The 27,742-nt window shown below is 44.7% G+C and overlaps 1 protein-coding gene across 6 annotated transcripts in view; it reads left to right on the forward strand.

The window, feature by feature from the left end:
* Nucleotides 1–27,742, forward strand: part of THADA (THADA armadillo repeat containing) — a 335,542-nt gene that overhangs the window by 262,601 nt on the left and 45,199 nt on the right. For all 6 annotated transcript variants that reach the window (XM_070379666.1, XM_070379662.1, XM_070379664.1 and 3 more), the window contains 5 exons: nt 13,218–13,597; nt 14,328–14,446; nt 14,861–14,933; nt 17,347–17,500; nt 21,132–21,263. In XM_070379666.1, coding sequence (XP_070235767.1) covers nt 13,218–13,597; nt 14,328–14,446; nt 14,861–14,933; nt 17,347–17,500; nt 21,132–21,263 — 858 coding nt within the window. The remainder of the gene's footprint in view (nt 1–13,217; nt 13,598–14,327; nt 14,447–14,860; nt 14,934–17,346; nt 17,501–21,131; nt 21,264–27,742) is intronic.

The raw sequence follows: 27,742 nt of genomic DNA on the forward strand, positions 1-27,742 counted from the left end.
TTAATGGACTTTTCAACTATTTACACTTTTTGGCTGTTACGAATAAGGCTGCTGTGAAGATTCATGGACAAGTTTTTGTAGGTACATATGCTCTCAGACTGCAGCCATGAAATTAAAAGACGCTTACTCCTTGGAAGGAAAGTTATGACTAACCTAGATAGCATATTCAAAAGCAGAGACATTACTTTGCCAACAAAGGTCTGTCTAGTCAAGGCTATGGTTTTTCCTGTGGTTATGTATGGATGTAAGAGTTGGACTGTGAAGAAAGCTGAGCGCCGAAGAATTGATGCTTTTGAACTGTGGTGTTGGAGAAGACTCTTGAGAGTCCCTTGGACTGCAAGGAGATCCAACCAGTCCATTCTGAAGGAGATCAGCCCTGGGATTTCTTTGAAAGGAATGATGCTGAAGCTGAAACTCCAGTACTTTGGCCATCTGATGCGAAGAGCTGACTTACTTGAAAAGACCCTAACACTGGGAAAGATTGAGGGCGGGAGGAGAAGGGGATGACAGAGGATGAGATGGTTGGATGGCATCACTGACTCGATGAATGTGATTCTGAGTGAACTTCGGGAGTTGGTGATGGACAGGGAGGCCTGGCGTGCTGCGATTCATGGGGTCACAAAGAGTGGGACATGACTGAGCGACTGATCTGATCTGATGCTCTCAGAAATGCAAAAAAGCAAAATGGCTGTCTGAGGAGACCTTACAAATAGCTGTGAAAAGAAGAGAAGCAAAAAACAAAGGAGAAAAGGAAAGATATACCCCTTTGAATGCAGAGTTCCAAAGAATAGCAAGAAGAGATAAGAAAGCCTTCCTCAGCGATCAATGCAAAGAAATAGAATGGGAAAGACTAGAGATCTCTTCAAAAAAATTAGAGATACCAAGGGAACATTTCATGCAAAGATGGGCTCAATAAAGGACAGATATGGTAGGGACCTAACAGAAGCAGAAGATATTAAGAAGAGGTGGCAAGAATACACAGAAGAACTGTACAAAAAAGATCTTCACTACCCAGATAATCACAATGGTGTGATCACTGACCTAGAGTCAGACACCCTGGAATCTGAAGTCAAGTGAGCCTTAGGAAGCATCACTATGAACCAAATTAGTAGAGGTGATGAAATTCCAGTTGAGCTATTTCAAATCCTGAAAGATGATGCTGTGAAAGTGCTGCACTCAATATGCCAGCAAATTTGGAAAACTCAGCAGTGGCCACAGGACTGGAAAAGGTCAGTTTTCATTCCAATCCCAAAGAAAGGCAATGCCAAAGAATGCTTAAACTACCGCACAATTGCACTCATCTCACATGCTAGCAAAGTAATGCTCAAAATTCTCCAAGCCAGGCTTCAGCAATACGTGAACCGTGAACTTCCTGATATTCAAGCTGGTTTTAGAAAAGGCAGAGGAACCAGAGATCAAATTGCCAACATCCACTGGATCATGGAAAAAGCAACAGAGTTCCAGAAAAACATCTATTTCTGCTTCATTGACTATGCCAAAGCCTTTGACTGTGTGGATCACAATAAACTGTGGAAAATTCTGAAAGAGAAGGGAATACCAGACCACCTGACCTGCTTCTTGAGAAACCTGTATGCAGGTCAGGAAGCAACAGTTAGAACTGGACATGGAACAACAGACTGGTTCCAAATAGGAAAAGGAGTACGTCAAGGCTGTATATTGTCACCCTGCTTATTTAGGATGAGAAACGCTGGGCTGGATGAAGCACAAGCTGGAATCAAGATTGCCGGGAGAAATGTCAATAACCTCAGATATGCAGATGACATCACCCTTATGGCAGAAAGTGAAGAAGAACTAAAGAGCCTTTTGATGAAAGTGAAAGTGGAGAATGAAAAAGTTGGTTTAAAGCTCAACATTCAGAAAACTAAGGTCATGGCCTCCAGTCCCATCGCTTCATGGCAAATAGATGGGGAAACAGTGGCTGACTTTATATTTGGGGGCTCCAAAATCACGGCAGATGGTGACTGCAGCCATGAAATTAAAAGACGCTTACTCCTTGGAAGGAAAGTTATGACCAACCTAGACAGCATAAAAATCAGAGACGGTACTTTGTCAACAGAGGTTCGTCTAGTCAAGGCTATGGTTTTTCCTGTGGTCATGTATGGATGTGAGAGTTGGACTATAAAGAAAGCTGAGTGCTGAAGAATTGATGCTTTTGAACTGTGGTATTGGAGAAGACTCTTGAGAGTCCCTTGGACTGTAAGGAGATACAGCCAGTCCATCCTAAAGGAGATCAGTCCTGGGTGTTCATTGGAAGGACTGATGTTGAAGCTGAAATTCCAATACTTTGGCCATCTGATGCGAAGAGCTGACTTACTTGAAAAAACCCTAACACTGGGAAAGATTCAGGGCGGGAGGAGAAGGGGATGACAGAGGATGAGATGGTTGGATGGCATCACTGACTCAATGGACATGAGTTTGGGTAACCTCCGGGAGTTGGTGATGGACAGGGAGGCCTGGCGTGCTGCGGTTCATGGGGTTGCAGAGAGTCGGACACGACTGAGCGACTGAACTGAGCTGAACTGAACTGATGGTCTCAGTTCTTTTGGATATTTACCTAAGCACTGCTGTGTGCACAACTGCTGAGCCCACGTGCTGCAACTACTCAAGGCTGAGCACTGCAAAAAGAGTAGCCTCTGCTCACCACAACTAGAGAAAACTGACACGCAGCAATGAAGACCCAGCACAGCCAGAGAAAAAAGCAGCTCTGAGCATAGGAGTATTTGTGTGGCCATATGTTTCTATCCCTCTTAAGTAAAACCTGGGAAAGAGATTACTATATTGTGTAATAAGGATTGTTTAAGTAACAAGAAACTGCCAAACTGTTTACCACTTTATGTTCCTACCACCAATGTGTGAGAGAGGTCCAGTTGTTCTGCATTCTCGTCTAGACTTGGTATTGTCCCTCTTGTTAATTTTAGCCATCTGTTAGGTGTATAATGGTGTCTCATTATGATTTTAATTTGCATTTCCCGAATGACCAGTTGGGCTTCCCTGAGGGCTCAGTGAAGAACCCATCTGCCAGTGCAGGAGACATGGGTTTGATCCTTGTGTCAGGATGATCTCCTGGAAAAGGAAATGGCAACCCCCTCCAGTTCCTCCTCCGTTCTTGCCTGGGAAATCCCATGGACAGCGGAGTCTGGTAGGCTTACACAGAGTAGTCAGAGTCACAAAGAGTAGCACATGTCTTAGTGGCTAAACAACAACAGTGACCAGTTATCACTGAGCATCTTTTCATGTACTGTACTTGCCATGCATGTATCTTTTTGGTAAAGTCTCTGTTCAAATGTCTCATATGTGTCTTTTTTACTTGTGTTTTTCTTGTTATTGAGTTGGTTCTTTGTTCTGAATATAAGTACTTTATACTGATAAATATTTGTTAAAGACCTTCTATCTGTTGCTTGTCTTTTTACTTAACAATGCCTTTTGAAAAACGACTCTTTTTAATTTTTATTAAATTAAGTCAGATTTCTCCATGTTTTCTCTGTGTTTTATGCATTTTGTGCCCTAGTCAAAAAGTTTTTGGCTCTCCAAGGTGACAGCAATGTTCTCTCAGGTTTTCTTTTAAAGTTTGATATTTAAGGTTTTACGTTTAGATCCATGATCCACTTTTAGCTAATTTTCGTATATGTCATGAGCTAAGGTCGAAGTTCTCTTTTTTATTTTTTCATATGAATGTCCAGCTGCTTTGGCTCAGCAGGATCTCTGGGCTCTGGGTTCCCCTCTCTGTGCTGGGGTTGTCTCTAGGTAGTATTCCAGGGAACTGTAAGGCTTACCTTGTTTGTTTCCTTCTCTCAGGGAAATATACTACTCATGTCTGATGCTTAAAAACAATAATTTCATACATACATTTGTCTACTTTTCTAGTTGTTCATGGCAAAGGGTAATTTCTGTAGACTTTCATGGGCTAAAGCAGAAATCACTTTCATCACTTTGTTTGGAAACCTCTTAGTTCCTCAGTTGTTAAGTAGGGATAATACCTTCGGAGGATTGAAGGGAAGGTCACATGAAAAAAAATTGTTAGAACTCCATGAAAAGGAAAAGTCCAACACTGGAAGAAAAAGAGCTGTGAGGAAGTAAAATTGATGGCAGGAACAAAGAAATGAATGGCCATCTCATCCATAATAGAACACAGAGCTTCTGCTGGTCCCATGGCCAAGTATGCTTACTCCCAGACTCACCTCTATTGCCCATCCGGCAGAATTTACATAATTGCTCCCTTTACCTTATTTAATTGCCACACTTCACCTTAAATCGAATTCCCAGTCCAACCAGACTGTTGGATTTGCCAGCTGTCAACTGTACCTTGCAGCAGCATTCCCAGAGGAGCTGATGTAACCCATTGGTGCCAGGAACCTCTTCAGTCTTAGAGTCTGTTTCTCCCAGAACGGTAGCCTGTAGTGCTGGCAGGGAACTGACTCATGGTCCTGGTCTTTCATTACAGGTGAGACAACAGAGGTAAGCCCCAGTTATTTAAGGGAATCTTCTCAGACAGCTACCAAGCCTCTTAAGTTGTTTTGGCACTGAACCTCATTGCCTAAGGGTGGAAGAGAACCCTGAGGTCCTTTGTGGGGGAAAAGGTTAAATTAAATGGGGGTACTGCAGTCCATGGGGTCGCAAAGAGTCGGACATGATGGAGCGACTGAACTCACTGAAGGTGTGATAAGGAAGTTTCTGATTTCCCAATCTTGTCCTTAGGAGCAATTCGCTGACAAAGAACCCAAAGCAGTGTAGGCTTAGAGGTAATTTTATGTTTGTGTCTTTGGGTTGTCATGTGTTTATCCGCAAGTATTTCCTGACTTCCTCCCAGTGTTGGGCAGAGCCAGGGATGGGATGGTGGGTGGAGACAAGAAGTAAAAACTGCTGGTCCCACCCAGGGCCTGATGAGCTCATTTTCAGCCGACCCAAATTCCTTCAGAGCTCTTATGGATCCCTGTCTCCCAAACCACAGGGACTCTTCTTATTTTGTGGGTTGACGGAGAGTCTTCAAATAGTATTCTCAGAAGCACATCCTCCTTCCTTAACAGCAGATAAGGAATTCTTAAAATATGCTTCTAGCCTATGCTGGGGCAAGGGAAGTGGGGAATGTTTTCAAAGGGGTGTGTGTCAGTCGGTCAGTTCAGTCACTCAGTTGTGTCTAACCCCAGTAACTGCAGCACACCAAGCTTCCCTGTCCTTCACCAACTCCCGGAGCTTGCTCATACTCATGTCCATCAAGTCAGTGATGCCGTTCAGTCCTTCTTAGAGAAGTAAGGAGTGAGGAAGTACAAAGTAAGGAAATACTTTGTGTCAGGGGCCATACTTAATGCCTCAGGCAGGAGGGGTTTGGAGACCTGGAAACAAAAGTAGGCAGCAAAGAAACAACTAGTTCTGTTTCTCTAGACAAAGTTAGTCCCCAGACCCTTCCACCAGGTTATTCTCCGTGTTTGTAACTGGAAGGGCCCCTCAGGTCAGAATTGCTGTTTACTGGGAGCGGCAAAGGATTAAATAGAAGAATGGAATTTCCCTTTGATAAGAAGCAGCCAAGATTTATTAAATCAGTTGATTTTTTTATTGTTGAACTGTTGTTGTTGTAGTTCCTATGGTTTCCTTCTCTCTCCAAATATAATTTTTTTTTTTAACTGAGAAGTTTCGTAACAGGACATTAACATTCACAGAATGTACAAGTTATCATCTGTGATTATTTTTAGAACCCGTTTATCAACTGTTCCAGATAAGAACTTTTGTTGGATCTGATTACAGATCTCTCTGACCAGAGCTACAGCTCTTTGAAACAGAAAAAGCTACCCATCTCACGAAGCCTTATAAGTAAAATCTGCTTCGTATTTCCTCACTCTTCATTTCTTTAAGGAGGGTGGAGACTCTGGGGACCAGGGGAATTGGGGAAATTTCTACAAACTTTTTTTGACCAAATGGTATCAGAGCATTCAGAACTGTTACAGTATATGAAAGAGAAGTTCATTCATTTGTTCATTCATTCATTTATTCAAGGTAGAGGGAACAGCATGTGAAAGGTCAGGCAGAATGAAGAACCTTCTGCGGCTCAGTGGCAAGTGACCAGCATAGTGGGACAATCAATATCGCTGTCATTTATGTGGTATCCCCAATAAGTGACTTACTTCCCCCTTTATGGATTCTGACTGCTGCTTATTAGTAGAATGCTGGGATTACTGGGGCTTTAGCTTCTCCTGTAACCATCTCAGCTGCGGCCAAGAAAACTCTCACTTTGGACCCTTACCCTTACTCCCTCTGGCCCTTGTGATTTTGGCCAGCTCAGCACAAAGCAATGAGGCTGTCTTAGTTTGGGTCAGTAACAATGACAGCCAGGAACTGTATAATATTCAGGAACTCTTAGGTTAAGCACTAGATGAAGGGGTTGGCATATGATTAGCAGCCATGGTGTACAAAAACAAATACCATAAAACACTGGAATTATACACGTTCGGCACAGCAAGATGTTTATGCTGTGAGAAGCACGGATGATCTCAGATGGTCTGAGTAGCGGTTCTTAAAGTGTGGTCCCTGCATCATCAGCAGTAGCAGCAGCATCGCCCAGGACTTGTTAGATTGTGGTTGGGGGATGGGCGGGTGGGCTGTCCCAGACCACTAATCAGGAGCTCCGGAGGTGAGTGCCCCAAAGTTTGAGACTCACTGGTCTGAGGCAACAGCACCACCACCCTTCTGGGGATGTGCTCAGTGACTGGAACGTCAGATGAAACTGCCCTCTCTTTTAATTGTTATTTTTCAGTCTCTCTCTTTCTCTCTGTTTGCTGAGTACTTAAGAGTTAAATTTACCTAAATTAAATGCTCTTAGGTGAACCTCCACTGTGTCCATAATTATGTGGTAATGATATCACCCACATTGTTTTTCAGAATGTTCTTATTAAAGCTGTTTAGATTATCATGAATCTTTTCAGATTATGTTGATTTTTTTTTTTTAAACAAACCTGTACCAGTAGCTCAGAAAATCAGGAATAAATGACCAGCAGGCCTGCCCTTTCAGGCTGTGCTACTCCTCTAGGAGGAGATAGACTTCCCTAAATAATAAACCAGGATTTGGGAACTAGGATGCTGACCTTGCTCGAGGCTGTTGTTCAGTCACTAAGTTGTGTCCCATTCTTTGTGCTGCATGAACTGCAGCACGCCAGGCTTCCCTGTCCTACACTATCTCCCTGAGTTTGCTCAAACTCATGTCCATTGAGTCAGTGATGCCATCCAGCCGTCTCATCCTCTGTCATCCCCTTCTCCTCTTGCTCTCCATCATTCCCAGCATCAGGGTCTTTTCCGGTGAGTCAGCTCTCTGCATCAGGTGGCCAAAGTATTGGAGCTTGAGCTTCAGCACCAGTCCTTCCAGTGAATATTCAGAGTTGATTTCCTTGAGGATTGACTAGTTTGATCTCCTTGCTGTTCAAGGAACTCTCAAGAGTCTTCTCAAGCACCACAATTAGAAAGCATCAATTCTGTGGCATTCAGCCTTCTTTATGGTCCAACTCTCGCATCCATACATGACCACTGGAAAAACCATAGCTTTGACTAGATAGACCTTTGTCAGCAAAGTGATGTCTCTGCTTTTTAATACACTGTCTAGATTTGTCATAGCTTTTCTTCCAAGGGGTCTTTTAATTTTGTGGCTGCAGTCACCATCTGCAGTGATTTTGGAGCCCAAGAAAATAAAATCTGTCACTGTTTTCATTGTTTCCCCATCTATTTGCCATGAAGTGATGGGACCAGATACCATGATCTTTGTTTTTTGAATGTTAAGCTTTAAGGCAGCTTTTTCACTCTCCTCTTTCACCTTCATCAAGAGGCTCTTTATTCCTCTTCAGTTTATGCCATTGGAGTGGTATCTGCATATCTGAGGTTGTTGATATTTCTCGTGGCAATCTTGATTCCAGCTTGTGAAACATCCAGCCTAGCATTTCATGTGATGTCCCTGATAGCTCAGTTGGTAAAGAATCTGCCTGCAATGCAATCCCGGTTCGATTTCTGGGTTGGGAAGATCCACTGGAGAAGGGATAGGCTACCCACTCCTGTATTCTTGGGCTTCCCTTGTAGCTCAGCTGGTAAAGAATTCACCTGCAATGGGGGAGACCTGGGTTTGATCCCTGGGTTGGGAAGATCCCCTAGGGAAGGGAAAGGCTACCCACTCCAGTATTCTGGCCTGAAGAATTCCATGGACTGTATAATCCATGGGGTCACAAAGAGTAGAATACGACTGAGAAACTTTCACTTCACTTCATTCACTCTGCATACAAGTTCAATAAGCAGGGTGATGATATTTGGCCTTGACGTACTCCTTTCTCAATTTTGAACCAATTGGTTGTTCCATGTCTGGTTCTAACTGTTGCTTCTTGTCCTGTACACAGGTTTTTCAGGAAACAGGTAAGGAGGTCTGGTATTCTCACCTCTTGAAATATCTTCTGCAGTTTGTTGTGATCCACACAGTTAAAGGCTTTAGTATAGTCATTGAAGCAGAAGTAAATGGGTTTTTGAATTCCCTTGCTTTTTCTATGATCCAGTGGATGCTAGCAATTTGATCTCTGGTTCTAGTTCCACTCTAGGTAGTGCTGCTTTTAAATCCTGTATTCACAGCCTGGATTGATGTCAGCGCCCTACCTTGGTTGGTTAGGGAATGGCAGCTTTGAAATCCACTTAATTTAGCAATCAAGTTTCAGACATAACACTGAAATCTACAATTTCCTAAAGAACCAAAACTGCTAAAATAGCACATCTGAGACTCCCAGAGGGAATTGTGTGAATGGAACACTGTGCTCCTTCTCATGGACACTCTGCTTGCCATCCTGAGGGATTGACAGAGGCCCCCCGTTCCTCTCTAGGAAACCTCTGTTCAGGTTGGGCTTGCTCTCCAGATGGATCAACCTCAGGAAACTTCCATCACCTTCTCCAAGGCTGCAGTTCCCTAATGCTGCTCCCTGGTGATATTTTCACCATAAAACTACAGCAGAATGACAACTAAGCAAATATTTCTTAAAACCACATTTCTCCCAAGAATGTCCTTTATGATGACCCTGGAAGTCTATGACTTTTTTATTGTTCAGATAGCCTTTTTTTCATGGAATAATGACAGCTAGTAGATTTTTTAACATCCTTTCTTTACCAAATAAAATGTTGGCAACTTATACCAGCTTGTCACATTGTTTTGATTTTTGATTGGTTCTTGAATTCCAAGCTTGGGAATTATTTCTCCATTGAACCAGGACAGAGCACAGCAGGAAGGATTGTCTTTCCAAGTGAATCCAGCCATTTAGCCATTCCTGTGAAGGTTAGAAATATACTTGGTCTAAAGAAGATAAAAAAAGTTCTTTTCAAAACTGAAATCATATTGGATGTTTAGAATCAGTCACACATACTTGGGTGACTAAAATGACTACATTGTTGGGAAAATCCAGCAATTCCAAATGAGTAGGGCTGGAAAAAACTCCAATGAACAAGAGTTTACAAAAATCATCTAATTAATGAAAAATCAGATGGGGCCATTAAAGGAGAGGCACTTAATTCTTCCACTGGAACACTTGGCTTTCCAAGAAAGATAGAAAGGAGGCACCCAAAGCCAGCAAAATTGAAATTGCAAGTAGAAAATTTGTCTTCTAGAAAAGAGGGTTGTCAGACCTCAGACTGAAGAACCAAGTGCCATCAAAGTACTAACTTGAGCTTTTCTATGTCCACGAAGCAGTAACTGTGACCCCAGCTGCACAGTGGCATCATTTGGGTCACCTTGAAACCAGGCTCGCCCTAGAGATGCAGTCAAGTGTCCCCTGACATAAGTGTTTTTCTAAAGCTCTCCAGATAAATTTAATGTACTTCCCAGGCTGAGAAACCGCAGCTCTAGAGAGGAAGGCAACATTGCTGCTTGCATTTCTAATCCCAACCTCCTGTTCTACCCAGAGGCCCCCTCATTTTGACACAGGTGGAGAGGGTGTTCCCATTTAAAGGGGAGCTCCAGGAGAGCCGAGCCTGGTCTTTGTAATGTCCTGCTGTACGCTAGAGGCTTCCCAGGCACAGCAGGAAAGTGGTAAAGAATCCGCCTGCCAATGCAGGAAACTCAGGAGACACGCGTTCCATCCCTGGGTGGGGAAGATCCCCTGCAGGAGGAAATAGCAACCTGCTCCAGTATTCTTGCCTGGAGAATTCCATGGACAGAGGAGTCTGGTGGACTAGGAGCTGGAACAGAACATGTATATAATGACCCAGTGTAGAAAGCCTGCCTGTGAGGGACCTTTCTAGAGCTTATTCATTCTTTTGAATTCTTGGTGATTTCCCCTCCTTTGATGTTTTTATTGATAACAGAAAATGCGGGCAGTGAATTTTCTAGTTCTTCACTATGGTGAAGTACTGGGCTGGAATCAGCTGTGCTCTATGGAACTGCAGCCCATATCTACCCACCGTGCCCCCCCCAAACCCTGTGAACCCCTATGAAAGTCATAGCTTAGGAGTGTGGTTCTCTGCTGGGGGACAGAGCAGAATTACCTGTTGGCTAATTCCAAACCAACCGAATTGGAGTCTACAAAGATGGGATCAGGGCATGTGTGGTTTTAATAACTTCTGGTTAAGAGCCATCACCTGAAGGCAGTGATTTTCGAAGTACCTGGCAGCAGCAGCAGCAGCAGTTGGGAACTTGTTGGACATTCAGATTCCTGGTACCCGCCCCAACCATCCTGGATCAGAAACTTTGGGGGTGAGGCCCAAGCAGTGCTCTGTGGTTTAACAAGTCCTCCAGGTGGTTCTGATGCTCACTCAAGTTTGAGAAACTCTGCTTTAGGATCCCTCGCTGGGTCTTTCTGCAGAACAAAGAGTATTTCTAACCAGCGGTTTAGAGAAAGCACCTACGTGAATGTCATCTGATAGTTTCCTAGCTTGTCACTCTGACGGAACCTCCGCTGCTGCTCCTCTGTTGATGGGTTAATTCAGTGAAGCATCTGCCTGCCTCCCTTTATCTACCCTCTCCCAGCTCTCTCACCCCAGCAACTGCCCTTTCCTCTTCCAGGCAGGCACCTCTGGGCAGCCTCAATGCCCATCTTAAATTGTGTTCCCTCCTGAAAGCTCCCCCACCACTTTTTTCTTTTTTTTTTTTACTTCTTCTAATAGAAAGTAAGTGTATGTTGCATTCCTTTTGGTCATTCTTATGTCTTTTGTATTTCCTTTACCTACTATTTCCTGTGTGACCATGGGCAAGTAACTTAACCTCTGTTTCCTCATCTGTAAAATACCAAGGAATCATAATAGTGCCTATTTCATTAAATGAGTTAGTACTTATTAAAGTGCTTAGACTAATACTCAACTAGTGTCAACTCTAAGAAGACAAAGATTCAGTTGTGTCCAGCTCTTTGTGACCCCTCAGACTATAGCCCATCAGGCTCCTCTGCCATTTCCTTCTCAAAGGGATCTTTCCGACCCACAATTGAACCTGGGTCTCCCGCATTCCAGGCAGATTCTTTACCGTCTGAGCCACCAATTCTAAATGTAATTATTATTCATTCATTAAAAGATGGGTATGTGATATTTTATAGTGCCTGGCACATTAATACTCAGGAGTTACCAGCCCTTCCCTAGTGATTTTAGGGCACCAAGCATTTTGCCATTTTCATAGTTGTTTTTATCCTCCCATCAGTTTTGAAGCTTTTTTGGCAGCAGGTAAAATACATCTTCTCCCTTTCTCTTCCTTACTTCATCCTTTCTCTCCTCCACGACCGCAGCAGTTGTTTAGCTTGTCTCTTTGCTTCTAATATTGCCCTCTTAGCAATAAAAACAGTTCAGTGAACATGTGCACTTGATCTTGTTGCTTAAAATAACCCCTCAGTGGCATCCCCTTCGCTGCAGAAGAATGTGTAGGTTCCTTCACGTGGCCTAGGAGGTTCTCTACATCCTGGCCACGTTGCTTTCTAGTCACTGTGTTCCCCACCTTGAATTCTGTGCTGAGATCAAACTGCCTATTGTTCCCCACATGGTCCATTCCATGTTATGCCTTTGAACCTTTGGCGGTTCCAATGCATTTTCGTCTTTCTTCCTCTTTAAGACTTCCACTACTATATTGGAATCACCTAGTCATTCATTTCTCTTTCTCCAACTAAAATACTAAACTCCCTAAAGGCAGTGTTCTTATTTTACTTAGCACCCAGCACACAGTAAGCAGATAGTAAGTATTTGTGATCAGAACTGAGGCTACAAAAAGATCTTGGCAATCTAAAAGGCAGGGTACAAAATTACAACAGGGAGATAAAATTTAACAGGTATCCATTGGGGTTTAAAGCAAATAAACAAAGAAAAGAAGTCTTGATCTGAGTCCTGAGTACAAAGTGGGAGATGGTGACGCATCACGGTCAGCAGACCATGTGAAAAAGAAAAGCCTGCAGTTTCAGTTGACTTCATGGTCCACATGAGTCACCAGTGTCATACAACTGCAGCAACCTCATGTCAGAATAGGGAAAGTAGCAATCCTTGTGCTCAGACCACGAGGGAGCCGTGTTCCCTTCTCTGGGGCCCTGCCTGAAGAGGGGGTGAAGCGTGTCCAAAGGAAGGGGGCTCAGAATAGTGAGAGAGGGTGGACCCCATCATCTGGAACTAGTTGAAGGCAGTAGGAGTGTTTCACGTGGAGAACACAGATGGGATACAAGAACTATTCAGATGCCTAAAGGGCTTGCTGGGGACCTGATAATGCAGAATTGGGCCACTCAGTGGAAACTCCAAAAACAACTTTGTGACAATTAGATCTACTAAACAGTGAAACAGTCTGTCTCGTGAGCTCCAAGTCCCTGTTGGGTTCCACCAAGAGCCTCTGAGAAAAGGTGCTGTTGAGGGGATCTAGCCCCTGCAGGGAGCTTGGACTAGACGTTCTTTTATCCTGCTCAGCTTTGAGACTTGGTGATACAAGAGGTCATGGAGTTTGTATGTATTGGATGTTAGGGAAAGGTACCAGGAATGCATTTTCTGATACGAATGCCTTCTGTGACCCTGGGGTGGCCCGGAGGGAATTATTTTACCTGAATAGAAAGTACTTCAGGGCCAGAATTCTGAATCTTAGTGGCCTTGTCACTTCTTACATGGTTTATATGAAATCTACTCAGGACGGAGGTTTAGTAGTTCTGCCCACAGTATCCAGAGCCTTCCATGTTCTGCCATGTCCTTTGTGGACCCCTAAATAAAGTGATCATCTCTTTTAATTTGCCTTTCTGTTTTTTTAGTTCTGGAGCATCTTGGCTTCTGGGAGGAAGTCAGAAGGATCATCTCGGGATCAGAGCTGATAACAGGGTTCCCCTATACCTACACAGTGCCAGGCCTGCCCCAGTATCTGCAGAGCCTCACCAAACTGGCCATCGCTGCAGTGTGGGCAGTAGCAGCCCAGGCTGGAGAGCAGAACAGGGATGTTCCCATCTCCTTCTCTCAGCTGTTGGAGTCTTCCTTCCCTGAAGTGCGCCTGCTCACACTGGAAGCCCTGCTGGAAAGGTTCTCAACAGCAGCCTCTGCTCTGGGAGAGAAGGGACTGCCGCCCTTACTGTGGAATATGGGAGGGACATTCTTGACATTGGTGCTGAAGGAAAATCACCCAGAATGCCTCTGCAAGGTAAAGGCTCGTGTACTGACGGGTACACTTTCCTCTCCCCACACTCTTTGGCAAGCCCCACTCAAGTAGTAAGGTCATGAGGCAGGACTGGGTGTGGCATCTCCAGGATAGGAAGGAGATTCAGCATCCAAAGGGCAAGGACTCTGTTTGCACAATGAAAGGGCACTAAGAAAAGTGTTTGATGATAATGGTATTGCCAACAGAGATTAACCAAAGACAGAGATTGAGAGAGTAAGCCACTCAGTGCCCACGGAGACAGAGCATTGAAAATTGGCTATAGAGTGCGCTAACAGGTAAGTCTCTGCTGACATGGCTCTTTAGGGGCAGATGGTTACCTGGAAAGCACAATCAAAAGGAAGGGGCACTGGGACTTCCCTGGTGGTCCAGTGGTCAAGACTCCACGCTTCCATGCAGGCGGCGTGGGTTCGATCCCTGGCCAGGAGCTAAGATTGCATATGCCTAGTGGTATGGTCAGAAATTTTTAAAAAAATTTTTTAAAGGAAAGGGCACTGACCTGGGAATATGGCATCTAGCCTCTGATCTCAGTATGCTACTGCTCCCAACTGTCTTGTTCTCTCAAAGCTGTTAAGGGGGGAAAAAGAAGACAGTGGGAGCTTTCTGAGAGCTAGACTTCCTTATCCATACAAGTGATTATTTTATTTAGATTCTGAAGGCTTTTTTCTGAGGTGTTTGTGTGTTTGTTTGTTTTCCCTGGGTCTGGCTCACATAGATACTGAAAATTCTCCATTGCCTGGACCCCAGTGAGTGGCTCCCTCAGACAGAGGACCGTGTCCATCTCAGCCCAAAGGAGTTCCTGATCTGGACGATGGATATTGCTTCCCATGAAAGGTTTGCCCCAGTGCTCCCCGTGCAAACTCAGAACCACCCATGGTCCCGTCAGTTATTTATGTGATGAACCTGAGCACAGCCCTGGCCTAAGGACTCAGGTCTTGTATTCCTTTCTAAGTCTCAGGCTATGTTCTCAGCCCAAGCAATAGAATGATGTCAGAGTTTCCCATTAATTAACAAAAGGTAATTGCTTCCAGAAGCATTTGTGTAGCCACGAGGTAGAGATTGCCAGTCTTCACAGCCACATGGAGTACAGACTGTCTGCAAAACCTATATATATATATATATATATATAATGATTGATTTTACTTATTTTCATAATTATATATTTATTGAAGTGTAATTGTCTTACAGTACTATATGAATTTCAGGGTGATTTTTTTCTTTGGTATGTCTTCTGGCTCACCTTTCTAGGTCTGAAATTCAAAGTGAAGCTCTGAGACTCAGCTCCAAAGTGATTGCCCACCACATGCAGATGTGTGACGAGGTAAGGTTGATTCCCCTGTGCTGGGGTCTAGATTTCTGTTCTCTGATTTTCCTGGAGGGTGTCAGTAAAAATACATCATCCCACAGGCAGACTCTGTGGCACGGGTGTGTAGCTTCTACAGGAACATTGTTCATGTTGATTTTTCACTTTGGTTATAACTTGAGAAGAATTCTGTGAGCACTGTGTTTAGCATCTCTCTTCTTTTGTTCTGGGCACATTTGATTACAGTCCATGAGGGTGACTCTATAATCCATTCATGTTATTTTTTAAGATTTCACATGTAAGTGATATCATATGATACTTGTCTTTCTCTGTCTGCTGCTAAGTCGCTTCAGTCGTGTCCAACTCTGTGCGACCCCAGAGACGGCAGCCCACCAGGCTCCCCCGTCTCTGGGATTCTCCAGGCAAGAAAACTGGAGTGGGTTGCCATTTCCTCCTCCAGTGCATGAAAGTGAAAAGTGAAAGTGAACTCGCTCAGTCGTGTCCGACCCTCAGCAACTCCATGGACTGCAGCCCACCAGGCTCCTCCATCTGTGGGATTTTCCAGGCAGGAGTACCGGAGTGGGGTGCCATTGCCTTCTCCGTTCTCTGTTTGACTTACTTCATTAATATAATAATTTCTAAGTCCATCCATGATGCTACAAATTGCATTTTTCTTTTTCTGGGCTGAGTAATATTCTATTGTGTATATACACCACATCTTTATCATGGATAAAGTCGATGGGTACTTAGGTTGCTTCCGTGTCCTGCCTAATGTAAATAGTGCTGCTCTGCACACTGGGGTGCGTGTATCTTTTGGAATTAGAGTTTTCTTCTGATATATGGCTAGGAGTAGAGTTGTAGGATCAATGGCAGCTCTATTTTTAGTTTTTTGAGGAACCTCCATATTGTTCTACATAGTGGCCTTACCAATTTACATTCCTACCAACAGTATAGGAGGGTTCCCTTTTCTCCACACCCGCTTCAGCATTTAATATTTGTAGACTTTTTAGTGACAGCCATTCTAATTGGTGTGAGGTGATACCTCATTGTAGTTTCGATTTTCATTTCTCTAATAGTGGTATTGAGCATCTTTTCATGTGCCTGTTGGCCATCTGTATGATTCAGTTTATATGAAATGTCCAGAACAGACAAATCCATAAAGATAGAAAATAGACTAATGGTTTAGGGCTGGGGAGAAGGGGAGCTGACAGGATGGGGGTGATAACTAAAGGATACAGGGCTTCTCTTTTTGCTGATTAAAATGTTCTAAAATTGACTCTGGTGGTGGTGGTACACACATATCTGTGAATGTACTAAAAATCATTGAACTATGTATTTAAAAGGGTGAATTATACGCTGTGCATATCTCGATATAGCTGTTACTATAAAGAAGAGTTGGAAAAGACTCTGATGCTGGGAGGGATTGGGGGCAGGAGGAGAAGGGGACGACGGAGGATGAGATGGCTGGATGGCATCACTGACTCGATGGATGTGAGTCTGAGTGAACTCCGGGAGTTGGTGATGGACAAGGAGGCCTGGCGTGCTGCAATTCATGTGGTCGCAAAGAGACACGACTGAGCGACTGAACTGAACTGACTGATAAAGAAACAACAATAGGGTTTTGTTTTAACAATAATGTTGGTTAGGATGCTGCTTTAAATGTAACAGAGGGGAAAAAATGTAACAGAAACTCAGAAATACAGAGGCTTAAACCAGAAAGAAGCAATCCAAAACAGAGAGTGACTTGACAGTATTGACCCCCCAGACCCTTCTACCTTGTTCTGCTGTCCTTAGCATAGCTTCCATTCTAAGGTCCCAGATAGTTGTGGCAGCTCCCATCACCTTGTCTTCATTAAACTAGCAGGAAGGAGAAACCCAGGATGTGAGGTTCACACCTGTTTCCTTACATATGACCTAAAATTGCACAAATGCCACTTTTAATGGCATCTTATTAGTCAGAACTTAAACACATGTTATGCCCCAACACAAGGGAACCTGGGAAATGTAGTCTTCAGCTGAGTACCCACATGCCCAGGCAAAAAATCTAGGCTTCTATTACTAAAGATAGAGAATCTGGTTTGGGGGACAACAGGTATTGACTGCCACAGTCTTCTCCCAGAAGTTTTGTCTTTACCAAAGCTATCAAATACATCAGTGTTCTAATAACCTGATTTGCATCCGAAAAGACTCCTGGAACTTGTTCTCTCATTACAGCGACTCCATCTTACTGAAGGATCACATTTCCTTCCCTGGAGTTGTTTTTTTCTCCCTAGTTGGAATGGAAAAGCAGCTGATAAACCTTTCTTCCTTTCTCCTGCACTGAGAGCTAACTTGCAGATCCAGTGTGGTACACGCTATGTTCTCATCCCTAATTCCCTGTCTGCTCACGTTGCCTTTTCTGAATTAATGTACGTACACTTTGTGCTTTCAGACCAGAGACTTGGTGGCCCCCAACCTGCAGCAGTGGGTTCAGTTGGTTGTCTCTTCCTGTGGAGATCATCTCCCCACAGAGTCCAGGCTGGCTGCTGCTGAAGTTCTTGCCAGCACTGCACCATTTTTCCTCACCAACCCCCAACCCATTCTCGGTAAGTGCACTGAGCTGCTGTCTGGCGGGGGTTGGGGAGGGATGCGGCATCCATTGTACCAAATACACTAAAAAAATGTGAATAGATGCTCTAGGTTACAAAAGAAAGGAGGATGAAAGATGAAAGATGGCAGCATGCACCGTACCTTTATATCTTTGAACGATATTCCCATCCTCTCCGTTCCTACTCTAATTACTTTTCACCAACAGCTTCCTAACTGGCCTCTTTTCTTTTAGTCTTGTCCCCCAAGCCATTCTCCTTATGCTTCCAAAAGCCCTCTGTGGTCTTTCTGAAATACAGATCTGAGCATTTCCCTCCACTGCTTGAAGCCTTTGAGTGGGTGCCCATTGCCTTCAGGATGAAACCTAAATACTCTAGCCTGGCTCAGAAGGCCCTTCCTCTTCCATGCCCTGGCGACTTCTTCTTCCTCACCAGCTCCCAGGCCCCACACATCATCAGCAGGGAACAGTTCTCTAAACAAACTGCTGCTTGACTGACTTCTCTTTGTTTTTCAAGACAGCCTAACTATCACCCCTCTCAGGAAGCCTGTTAGAGTGATCCTGATGAGAAATGAATGGGTGAAAGTGAAGAGTAGCCTTGAGGAGGAGAAAAGGCCAGGCTTGAAGGCATTTAGGAAGGACACTCAGCAGGACTTGGTGTTGAGGTTACTCTAAAGGGAACAGTCAAGGATGACTTCCAGGTTTCTGGCTTAAGTGACTGGAAAGATTGCTAGTTCATTTCACTGAAAGTAGTTTTAAGTTTAAAGCATCTTTGGGATTCCTGGCGGTCCAGTGGTTAAGACTCCATGCTTCCACTACAGGGGACACAGGTTCTGTCTCCAGTGATGGAAGTTTCTACATGCTGCACAGCATGGCCAAAAAATAAAAAGGTTTAAGGCATCTTTGGGAAAGAAAGGTAGAGATATTTTGAAATCAGACGGATGTACAGTTCCAACTATATTGTCCATGTTCGTGTCTCTTTCCTCACTGTTACCCCCTATCATTCAAGAGTAATAATTAGGAAAGAGCATCATATCAATGGAGGTTGAGAAAACCAAGCTTTAGGAAATCCAAAAGAATTGAAAAAGCATAGGGGTTTTTGTTTTCACTTGAAGATATTTTTTCAGATTGTAGTGTTTTGTTTTTTCTTTTTTTTTTTAACTTTTTATTTTGTATCGGGGTATAGCTGATTAAGAGGCAATGTTGTGATAGTTTCAGGTGAACAAGGAAGGGATTCAACCATTTTGTTCTGTTTTAAACATAGGGTTTCATAAAAGGAAAACTCAGGACCCAGAGCCAAGTCTCAGTACTGACCCTGCCCCTCTCCTGCCATCTTACACTCACATTAACCACACTGGGATTCTCTTCCATCCGTTACTGGAATTCTGTTTTTATACTCCTCCTCCATGCCCAACCCTGGAGAATAAATCATGGTGCCTGCATCCAGGGAGCTTTCAGTATAGTTGTGGAGAAAAGATTTTCAGAATAAAAGAGAGAATTGCTTTTTCAGATGGTGAGTTTCAAATTTTAAGTGTTATCGGAGTTCAGACCAGTCAAGTGTCTCATGTCCCTGGATCTCTCGGAGGAGCAGTTGTCTTTGGTATCTTCTTAAATCTTTCTTCTAAGTGACTTTTAGGCATTTTTTTCTCACCCACAGGGGGACTTAAAAGGGGAGCTGCTACCATTTTTGTTTAATCTTTGGACCCAGAAGAATAAGAGTCAAGGTTTATATACTTTGGTGACACTTCTCCAGGGAGGATAATATCATTTTGCAGCACATTTTCCGGGTGACTTCGGCTGTTCTAACCCAAGTTCATGTCAGGAAACTGTATATGGAATAATGTAGAATTCCTGAGTGAAATTGAGTCCTGGGCAAAAGCCATTAGTTCATCATGAATTGCTGGAGCTGGTTAGAGCATTACAGGCAATGAGGAAGGAGGTCGGTGGTAGCTGATGGCCTGCAATAACATGAAAAACAGGTACAGAACTGAGAAGCAGAAGACAAAAGTGCATGGGGACAAGTGAAGGACAGACCAGAGTTGTTTAAGGAGAAAGAAAAATTGAAATGGACTAAAGAGGAAAGATCGAGGACTTTCAGGGTATAAGAAAATATTAAGAAGGGAAAATTTGAAACCCGAGAACAAATAGAATGGATAGATTCTTGAGAGAGTAGTGTTGACATATATACACTGTGTGTGTGCATGCTAAGTTGCTTCGGTTGTTCCCAACTCTTTTCGATCCTATGGACTGTAGCCCACCAGGCTCTTCTGTCTATGGGATTCTCCAGGCAAGAATACTGGAGTGGGTTGCCGTCCCCTCCTCCAGGGTATCGTCACAACCCAGGGACTGAACCAGCATCTCTTAAGTCTCTTGCATTGGCAGGCAGGTTCTTTACCACTGTCACCATCTGGGAAGCCCCATATATATACTACCATGTGTAAAACAGATAGCTAGGGAGAAGCTGCTATATAATACAGGGAGTTCGGCTTGGTGCTCTGTGACCACCTAGAGTAGTGGGATGGAGGGGAGGCTCAGGAGGGAGGGGATATATGTGTCCTTAAGCTGATTTGTGTTGTTGTACAGCAGAAACACAGTATTATTAGAAAGCAATTATCCTCCAGTTAAAAAAGTAAAAATCATAAATAAAAAAAAAAATGAATGAAATAATATTCAACTCCAAAAAAAAAAAAGGAAAGACAGTAAAATTTAAAGCCAGATTTATAACCAGAGAGCACAAACCCCAGAGGGAGCCATTACTATTCTCAGAATGACTGAAGCGTTGGCGGCAGTTGTGGACGGATGTGGGAGAGGGTAGGATAAGGAGAGTTCTCACGGCAGAGTTGGTTCCCCACTAAGCAGGCAGGGGATGGTGAGTGGAGGTCTTCCTGGCGGCCCACCCCACCTGGGCAGCATGCCTCCTTCCTCTGAGGCCCCAGCCCTTCCCACTCTCATGCAGCCCACCTCCCTTACACCAGCCCCAGGGACCTTGCCTCTGTGGTGAGTCACAGCCACGCGTTCCCAGCCCTGCCTTCCCCTCACCATGTGTTCTCCACCTGATGTCCACTTCGGTCGCTCAAGGGCAGACGCTCTCTGATCCTTCTCTGGGGTCCCCAGCAGCACCAGGCATGTGGACTTGACAGGGTCCCTGCCCAGGGGGCGGCGGCGGTCAGGACATGGCGCAACCTATATCGTGGCTCTTTGCTTTTTTTCGGTTCTTGCCGCCCCCCGCCCAAAGCACAATTTTGATTGAAACTTTGCTTTCAGAATTTATAAGCTCAAACAGTCACTCAGATCAACACTTGGCTAGTTTCCCCAAAGCACTCTTGAGGCATAAAGTTTCATTCCTGAGAAATATGAGTCATTGTGGACAGCTAGGCCTGAGTCAGCCAGGTCATACCTTCTCCGAGGGCCTTGCCTGGGGCCTCCAAAAGCCTTTCCTATTCCAAAGGACATTTCCAAACCTGCCCCCTTAGGGTCCTCACTGTTCCTGTTTTATCTGACTCTCAGGTCTCCCTTCCTTGCAATACCCACAAAAAAAGGAATAACTCATTCAGTACCGGATTTGAAGCAGTTATTTGTGCCAGCCTGTAGATTGTGTCCTAGGTAATCTGAATTCTTTTTGGCCTTCTTAGGACTGCAGGATACGCTTGCTCTCTGGAAATGTGTCCTCACCCTCCTGCAAAGTGAGGAGCAAGTTGTCCGAGATGCAGCCACGGAAACTGTGATGACCGCCATGTCACAGGAAAACACTCACCAGTCAACAGGTACTTTGTGCTTATCTCTCTTCAATGCCTCAGAGCTCTTGGACAGGAGTTGACGCATTTTCTGTGAAGGGCCAGAGAGTGAATCTTTTAGGCTATTCAATCTCCGTCTGAACTCTGCCATTTTAGTGAGAAAGCAGCCTAAGCAATAGGCAGACAAGGGACTGTGTTCCAGTAAAGCTTTATTTACAAAAGCAGGTGGCTGCCCAGATTTGATCTGCTAACCACAGTTTGCTGACATCTCCTCTAGGACATCATAGAGAAAAACTGCTTTACCTTCTCTTGGTTACATGGTCATCCGTTTTAAGTAAGGCCAAGTCTAGATTTTCTCCATGGTTACATAATCCAGGAATTACAGATCCATCATTTGGTTCCTCCGTGCATTTCAAGTTGATCCTCCTTGTGCCTTGGCTCTTCATTTGGTGGTGACAGGAGGCCGGAGGGGAGTGGAAAGAGGAGCAGCCTAGATGAGTAGTTCTGAGTTCATAACCACTCAGCTCATAATATGAGCTTTTTTAGAGCTCTGGACGCTCGTTACCTGTATGTGAGGGCAAGTGCTGTGGAAGCAAAAGGGAACTCCAGGCTAAAGACAGAAAATGGACCTCTGGGTAGAAGGGACAGGGCTAAGTGGAATAGAAGCAAGGTCACACCTCTAAACAAATGGCCATATGGGGAGGTAACTGCTCTGGTAGACTTGGATTCCCTGCATTTGGGGCTAGATCTCAGGAAAGAGCTCTGGACCAGCCATCCCAAAGGGGAGAAGAACACCATTTTGAGACAAGTAGTCACAAGCTGAGCAAGGAAGTTTACACTGATGCATAGCAGAACGGGAGGGGAAGCAGCCATATAGTGCTGGTACCTGACTCGAGGTCCCTCATTCCCCTGGGAGCTTCTTCTGGAATGTGTGAACTTCCCCATACCTGAGTCTTCTCTTATAATGGTCTGGTCACTTTTCTCTGCATATGTAGAGGAAGCTAGTGTGTTAGTAATCTCCCATGATACTACTCAAGTTTAGCCAGGATCAGCTTGGCCTCTCAGTGGGAAAACCTTCAGTTTGGCACTGCGAGCATTGTGCAAGCAGCCTTCTCCCATCCCTGTCCCAAGCTTTCAGAGTTCCTCATACCCCAAATTCTGCCATGAATGATTTATTCCTTTTTCCAATTATACATGTTCCTTAGAAGGATACATGGAGCACCCAGCGAGTGCTCAGTAAGCATTTGGTAGAATGTAATTCTCACTAGATTACTATAGGACCCTCTCACCAAAGATGGCAAAGATCATTTCATGCTGGAATTCATAAGTGGGCTTCTTCTCTCCTAATCTTTAGAGTATTTGCCCTGCTACTTAGATTTCTTTCCGAATTTTTCCAAGTTCATTACCGTGTTCTCCCTGCTTCTGGTTTTTCTCAAGAAATAGAAATCAGGAATTGTATATTCAGTGTCTTTTGCATTTACAGTTCCATGTGTGAAAGCCTCAAGGGGTAAGTAATGTAAAAGGCTACTTGTCTTTGTATTCCCCATCTTGATCTATAAAAGAAGATTTGAGGTGCGAAAAAGACAAGAATCTAGACCGATTAAATGTAGTATGTTACCCTGAACCAGATCCTGTACTGGAGGGCTGAAAAGCCATACGGAAAATGATTAGAATAGCTGACAACATTGAAATATTGTCTGTAGATTAAAATCAATATTAAATTTCCTGAATCTGATAACTGTACAATAGTTTTGTAAGAGTATTTTTATTCTTAGGAAATGGACATCTGAAATATTAAGGTGGAGAAGGGCACAGTGACTGCAACTTACTCTCAAATGGCTCAGAAAAAATAAAATTGTGTGTGTAAGTAGTAAACACAAGTAGTTACTATACTTGCATCTTTTCTGTATGCTTAAAATTATTTCAAAATAAAATGTTTTTTTAAAAATCCAATTCCACAACTAGAAAAGACTAATACAGTATATATATTGATAGATCATCTGCCTGATTGTCGGGTATTCCACCCCCCAGTGTAACTTCTCTCACGTAAATTATGTGAAAACATCCTGCCCCACGTCCACCTTTTTTAAAAACTCATTTTGAGTGAATTTTGCATCCAAATACTCAAAGCCAAGCCAGATTCCTCACATTCAGAGGTCTCAGCAGCGTGACGTCACTGTGTGAGGATATCGTTCACCGTGTCCCCGTGTGTTCTCTGTTCTGCCTGATAGCAATGCTTAGACAGAACCTCCATAATGCAGCGTGGTTTTCTTAAGCAAAAAAACGCACATCTTTCTGCTTTAGATGGAAAGTAACTGAGAACTGGGCACCACGCCCTGATTTTTTGCTCTAGTCAGTGTTTAGCCAGCTGATTCACTAGAACAGTATTGTCTTGTTTTGACATCTCTCAAGGATACCAAGCAGCTGATGGTGAAGTTTTCACATTCCTTGAACATACAGGGGTTTTCTAGCATACTCTGCTACTGGCTTGCTCTTTGGTGTTCCAAGTTCATTGTTACTACTGAGTCTTAAGTACATTGAAAAGGGTGGTGGTGGTTTAATCGCTAAGTTGTGTCCAACTTTCATGGTCCCAGGGACTATATATAGCCCACCAGGCTCCTCTGTCCATAGTATTTCCTAGGCAAGAATCCTGAAGTGGGTTGCCATTTCCTTCTCCAGGGGGTCTTACTGACCTTGAAAATGTGCTGTGTGTGTTGTGCTTAGTCACTGTTTAGTCTGACTCTCTGCAACACCATGGCCAGCCAAGCTTCTCTTTCCATAGGGATTCTCTAGGCAAGAACACTGGAGTGGGTTGCCTTGCCCTCCTCCAGGGGATCTTCTCAACCCAGGGATCGAACCCAAGTCTCCAGCATTGCAGGTGGATTCTTTACCATCCGAGCCACCAGGGAATTTGAAAATACATGTACATAATTTTGTCCTCAAATCAGTGGTTTAAAAAGTGCCACGGTAAAATAATCATATTAAAAAGGCTAATACTTAATGGCTTCTTTGAGAAGGCTAAGTGTTAATTCTTCTCCTCCTAAGAAAGAAAGAAACCATGAGGAGTCCTTGCCTCTGAGATCTCATCCTATAAATGACGGCTGGATAGGGACAGAAGGAGCTCTGTGCTCATACTGACAACCAGCTGGGGATGTGGAGAAGTTGGGGTGCATTTTGATTGTGGGTCCTGGGGAGGTTCCTCAGAGTGGAGCTGCCCAAAGCAAGGGATAAGCTGCACACGAATGAGAGCATTTCAACGTGGAAGAAAAAGCCGGAGCCAGACTTGAAGTTGAGGGCAACTTGAGAGCTTTCTGGGGAGCAGCTGGCGGATATGTGTGGCCAGATCACAGGCTGAGGCCAGGGGAGCGGAGCAGGAATCAAAGATAGAAAAGCAGGGGCGGCCACCACACTTGGATGGCTTTGAATCCCAGGCCAAAGACCTCCTCTATAGGTGAAGGGAGACCGGCGAGGGTTCAGACAGAGGAGTAATGCTGCCAGGAATGTGGACCTGAGGAGCTCTTTCTAGAAGCCTCATGTGAGATGGATCAGGGCTGGAGACGCGTCAGTGGAGGGTGAGACAGGTCAGCTGGGAGCTGGTATCAAGCATCCTCGGGCTTCCCTAGTGGTTCAGACGGTAAAGAATCTGCCTGCGATGCCCAGGTTCGATCCCTGGGTTGGGAAGATCACCTGGAGAAGGGAATAGCAACCCACTCCAGTATTCTTGCCTGGAGAATCCCATGGACAGAGGAGCCTGGTGGGCTAATGTCCTCATGAGCTGCCTTCAGCAGTGATGGGATGGAGAGAGTATGGGGTAGACTCAAGAGGACTGGGGGCTGTGCTCGTGGGCGGTGGGAGAGAAGGGAAAGCGGAGCTGACTTCAAGGCTTCAAACCTGGAGGTGTCCAAGGGAGGTACCTGAACACACCTCTGGCACTGACAGAGCAGGAGGACTGGAGCGTTCCAGGAAGTGAACCTGTCAGGAATCAGGAAATGCATGTAGAGGCCACAGTCACCGTGATCTGGGACAGAGTATTCCTTAGGCCTTGGAGCGTCGGCAATGGAAAATGAGAGGGCAGAGGGGGATCTTTATCTGCTGGAGGAACAGCGCACACTGTTGGCTCTGTCCTTCCCTCTCCAGTACACAGCGCAGTGCCGCTGGGAGGCCCAGCACTCCACCACAAAGCATGGAAGAGGCCTGCCTGAAACCAGTCACTATGCACACAGCCGGCTTGAGGTAGAAGTTTGTGGTGTGAATTAGTTAATGATTCTGGAAGGCCTGGAGGAAATAACTTGGTGTTTAGATAGCCCTCGGGAGGGTGGATTTGTTGTTCGCCTCTTTGCCTGCCGAGTTCCACTGTGCTCCAGCACGTGCTCCACCCCACACGGTCACCTGGAAGGTGGAACTGCTCGGCTGTTACTAACACTCTGAGCACCCCTGAGGCTCCCTCAGCTCTGGACATGAGGAAGCCCCATCAGCGGGACCTGCCCCCCCCCGATCATCTCCCCTCCCCTCTACACCAGTCACAGATGCTAAGAGGAACAGAAGAAATGGCGCATGTGGTGTTTCTCGTGTGCGTGCGTGCCAAGTCACTTCAATCACGTCCCACTTTGTGACACCATGGACTGTAGCCCAACAGGCTCCTCTATCGTTGGGATTCTCTAGGCAAGAATACTGGAGTGGGCTGCCGTGCCCTCCTCCTGGGAATCGAACCTGCGTCTCTTACATCTCCTGCGTTAGCAGGTGGGTTCTGTACCACTAGCACCTCCTGGGAAGCCCTGGGACTCAAGAGGAAGGGATTGCAATTCTCAGGAGGGAAGACACAGTGTTCAGTCAGGACTCCAGGTGGGGCTGCACCCCACTCCTGCCCCTGCTCTGACTTGACATCAAGCCCTGAAACGCTCTGCAAAGTGCTCTCATGGCAGATGCAGGAGACACTAAAGGCCATCGCCGGGCTGCTCCTGCTTCCCGGGCTCTCTGCTTCCACCTGAGCAGCTCGCTCACTTCTGTCTTACAGATTCATACCCCAGAATTTCACATCCGAGCTCATTTGAACAAGCGCTTCCATATGAGGCAAAAAAAAAAAAAAAAACCCAGCCTGGACACTGTTTAAATTTCAATCACTAGATTAGTGTGACTCTGCGTGAGGCAGAGTTCTAGGTGGAAGCAGCAGGGGAGGCTTGTGAAGGTACAAACTTCAACCGCCTGTTTAGGAGGAGAGGATGAAAGGCACCTTCGAAAAACAACACACCCAGAGGTGTAGAAGATGGCCAAAATTCAGCAAGTTGAGGTTATTCCATAACCTTTAAAAAAAAATTCTATTGAAGTATAGTTAATTTATAATGTATTAATTTCTGCCGTACAGCAAAGTGATTCAGTTATACGTACATATATTCTTGACATTTTCTTTTCCTTGTGGTTTATTACAGGATACTCTGCTATATAGTAGGACCTTGATATTTATCCATCCTGTGTATGACAGTTTGCATAGCCTTTCTTTTTTTGTAGAACCCTTTGTCTCTGATACACGGTCTCTGCTGGGTCTCATTTGATACAGTGGCGTCAGACTTGAAAACTCTAGGATAAGAGGATGGAGGGTCTGACCTGAGGGGTGCTGCAGAGATGGCTGAATCTAGAAGCCTGAGGTGGAACCCTGCATGCTCACCTTGCAGAGGGGGTGCTCACTGTGAGCCGGAGGAGATGCAGGGGGCGGGCTGTGGTGCTCTAGCCTGCTCTGGCCTTCTGAAGCACCCTCCTCAGGCTCCTCACCTTCTCTGGCTCAGGATCTCCCTCTATCCCTCCTCTTCCAGCTTCAGCCAGGGAATGCCACCTGATTCAGAAGCCCTCCTTCCTTTCCTTGTTTCTGTTTATGAGATTCAAAAAAAGTTTCTGATACCCAACAGTCGCTTTGGTTGATGCAGGAAAAGAAAGAAGCCAGTTAACAAGGAGGTCCAGACCTCAAACCACTGTCAGTGTTTAGGTTCAAGAATGATGACTTCGTGGTAGGAACTTTGTTTTTGTTTTTGTTTTTTTAGATATAATTGAGATAAAAGGCAGAAACTTTCTTATGAAGAGAGAGTTATAAAAGAATAAAGGACTTTTGGGAAAGAGAGACAGATACAGAAATGGAGAGAGAAGCCAGCACACGTTTCCTCATGGACATGAGCCATGGGTGGTTCTTTTCCTTGGAGTACTAGCTCCAAGGAGTTCTCATCCCTCCCTTCCACCATGTCCCCTGCCACAAAACAATCATAGAATGCCTGTTCATTCTGCCAAATAGAAATGTTTAGGGATGACACCCTAAATCCCACCTTCTCTGCAATGCCCCCCACCTTCCAAGATCTCCCCTTTTTCTGAACTCCTGCAGCAGTTTGGTTATGAACAGCCTTTGATTTCCTACTCTTTTATCATTTGCTCTTTCATACACTTTAGTTCTATCTTCCCAACTAGCCCATGAGTTTAGAGACTGTCTTCTATTAGGTACACAGTAGGTACTCAGTTGGTGTTGATAG

Source organism: Bos mutus, chromosome 11, assembly GCF_027580195.1.
Source record: "Bos mutus isolate GX-2022 chromosome 11, NWIPB_WYAK_1.1, whole genome shotgun sequence".
Classification (NCBI taxonomy): Eukaryota; Metazoa; Chordata; class Mammalia; order Artiodactyla; family Bovidae; genus Bos; species Bos mutus.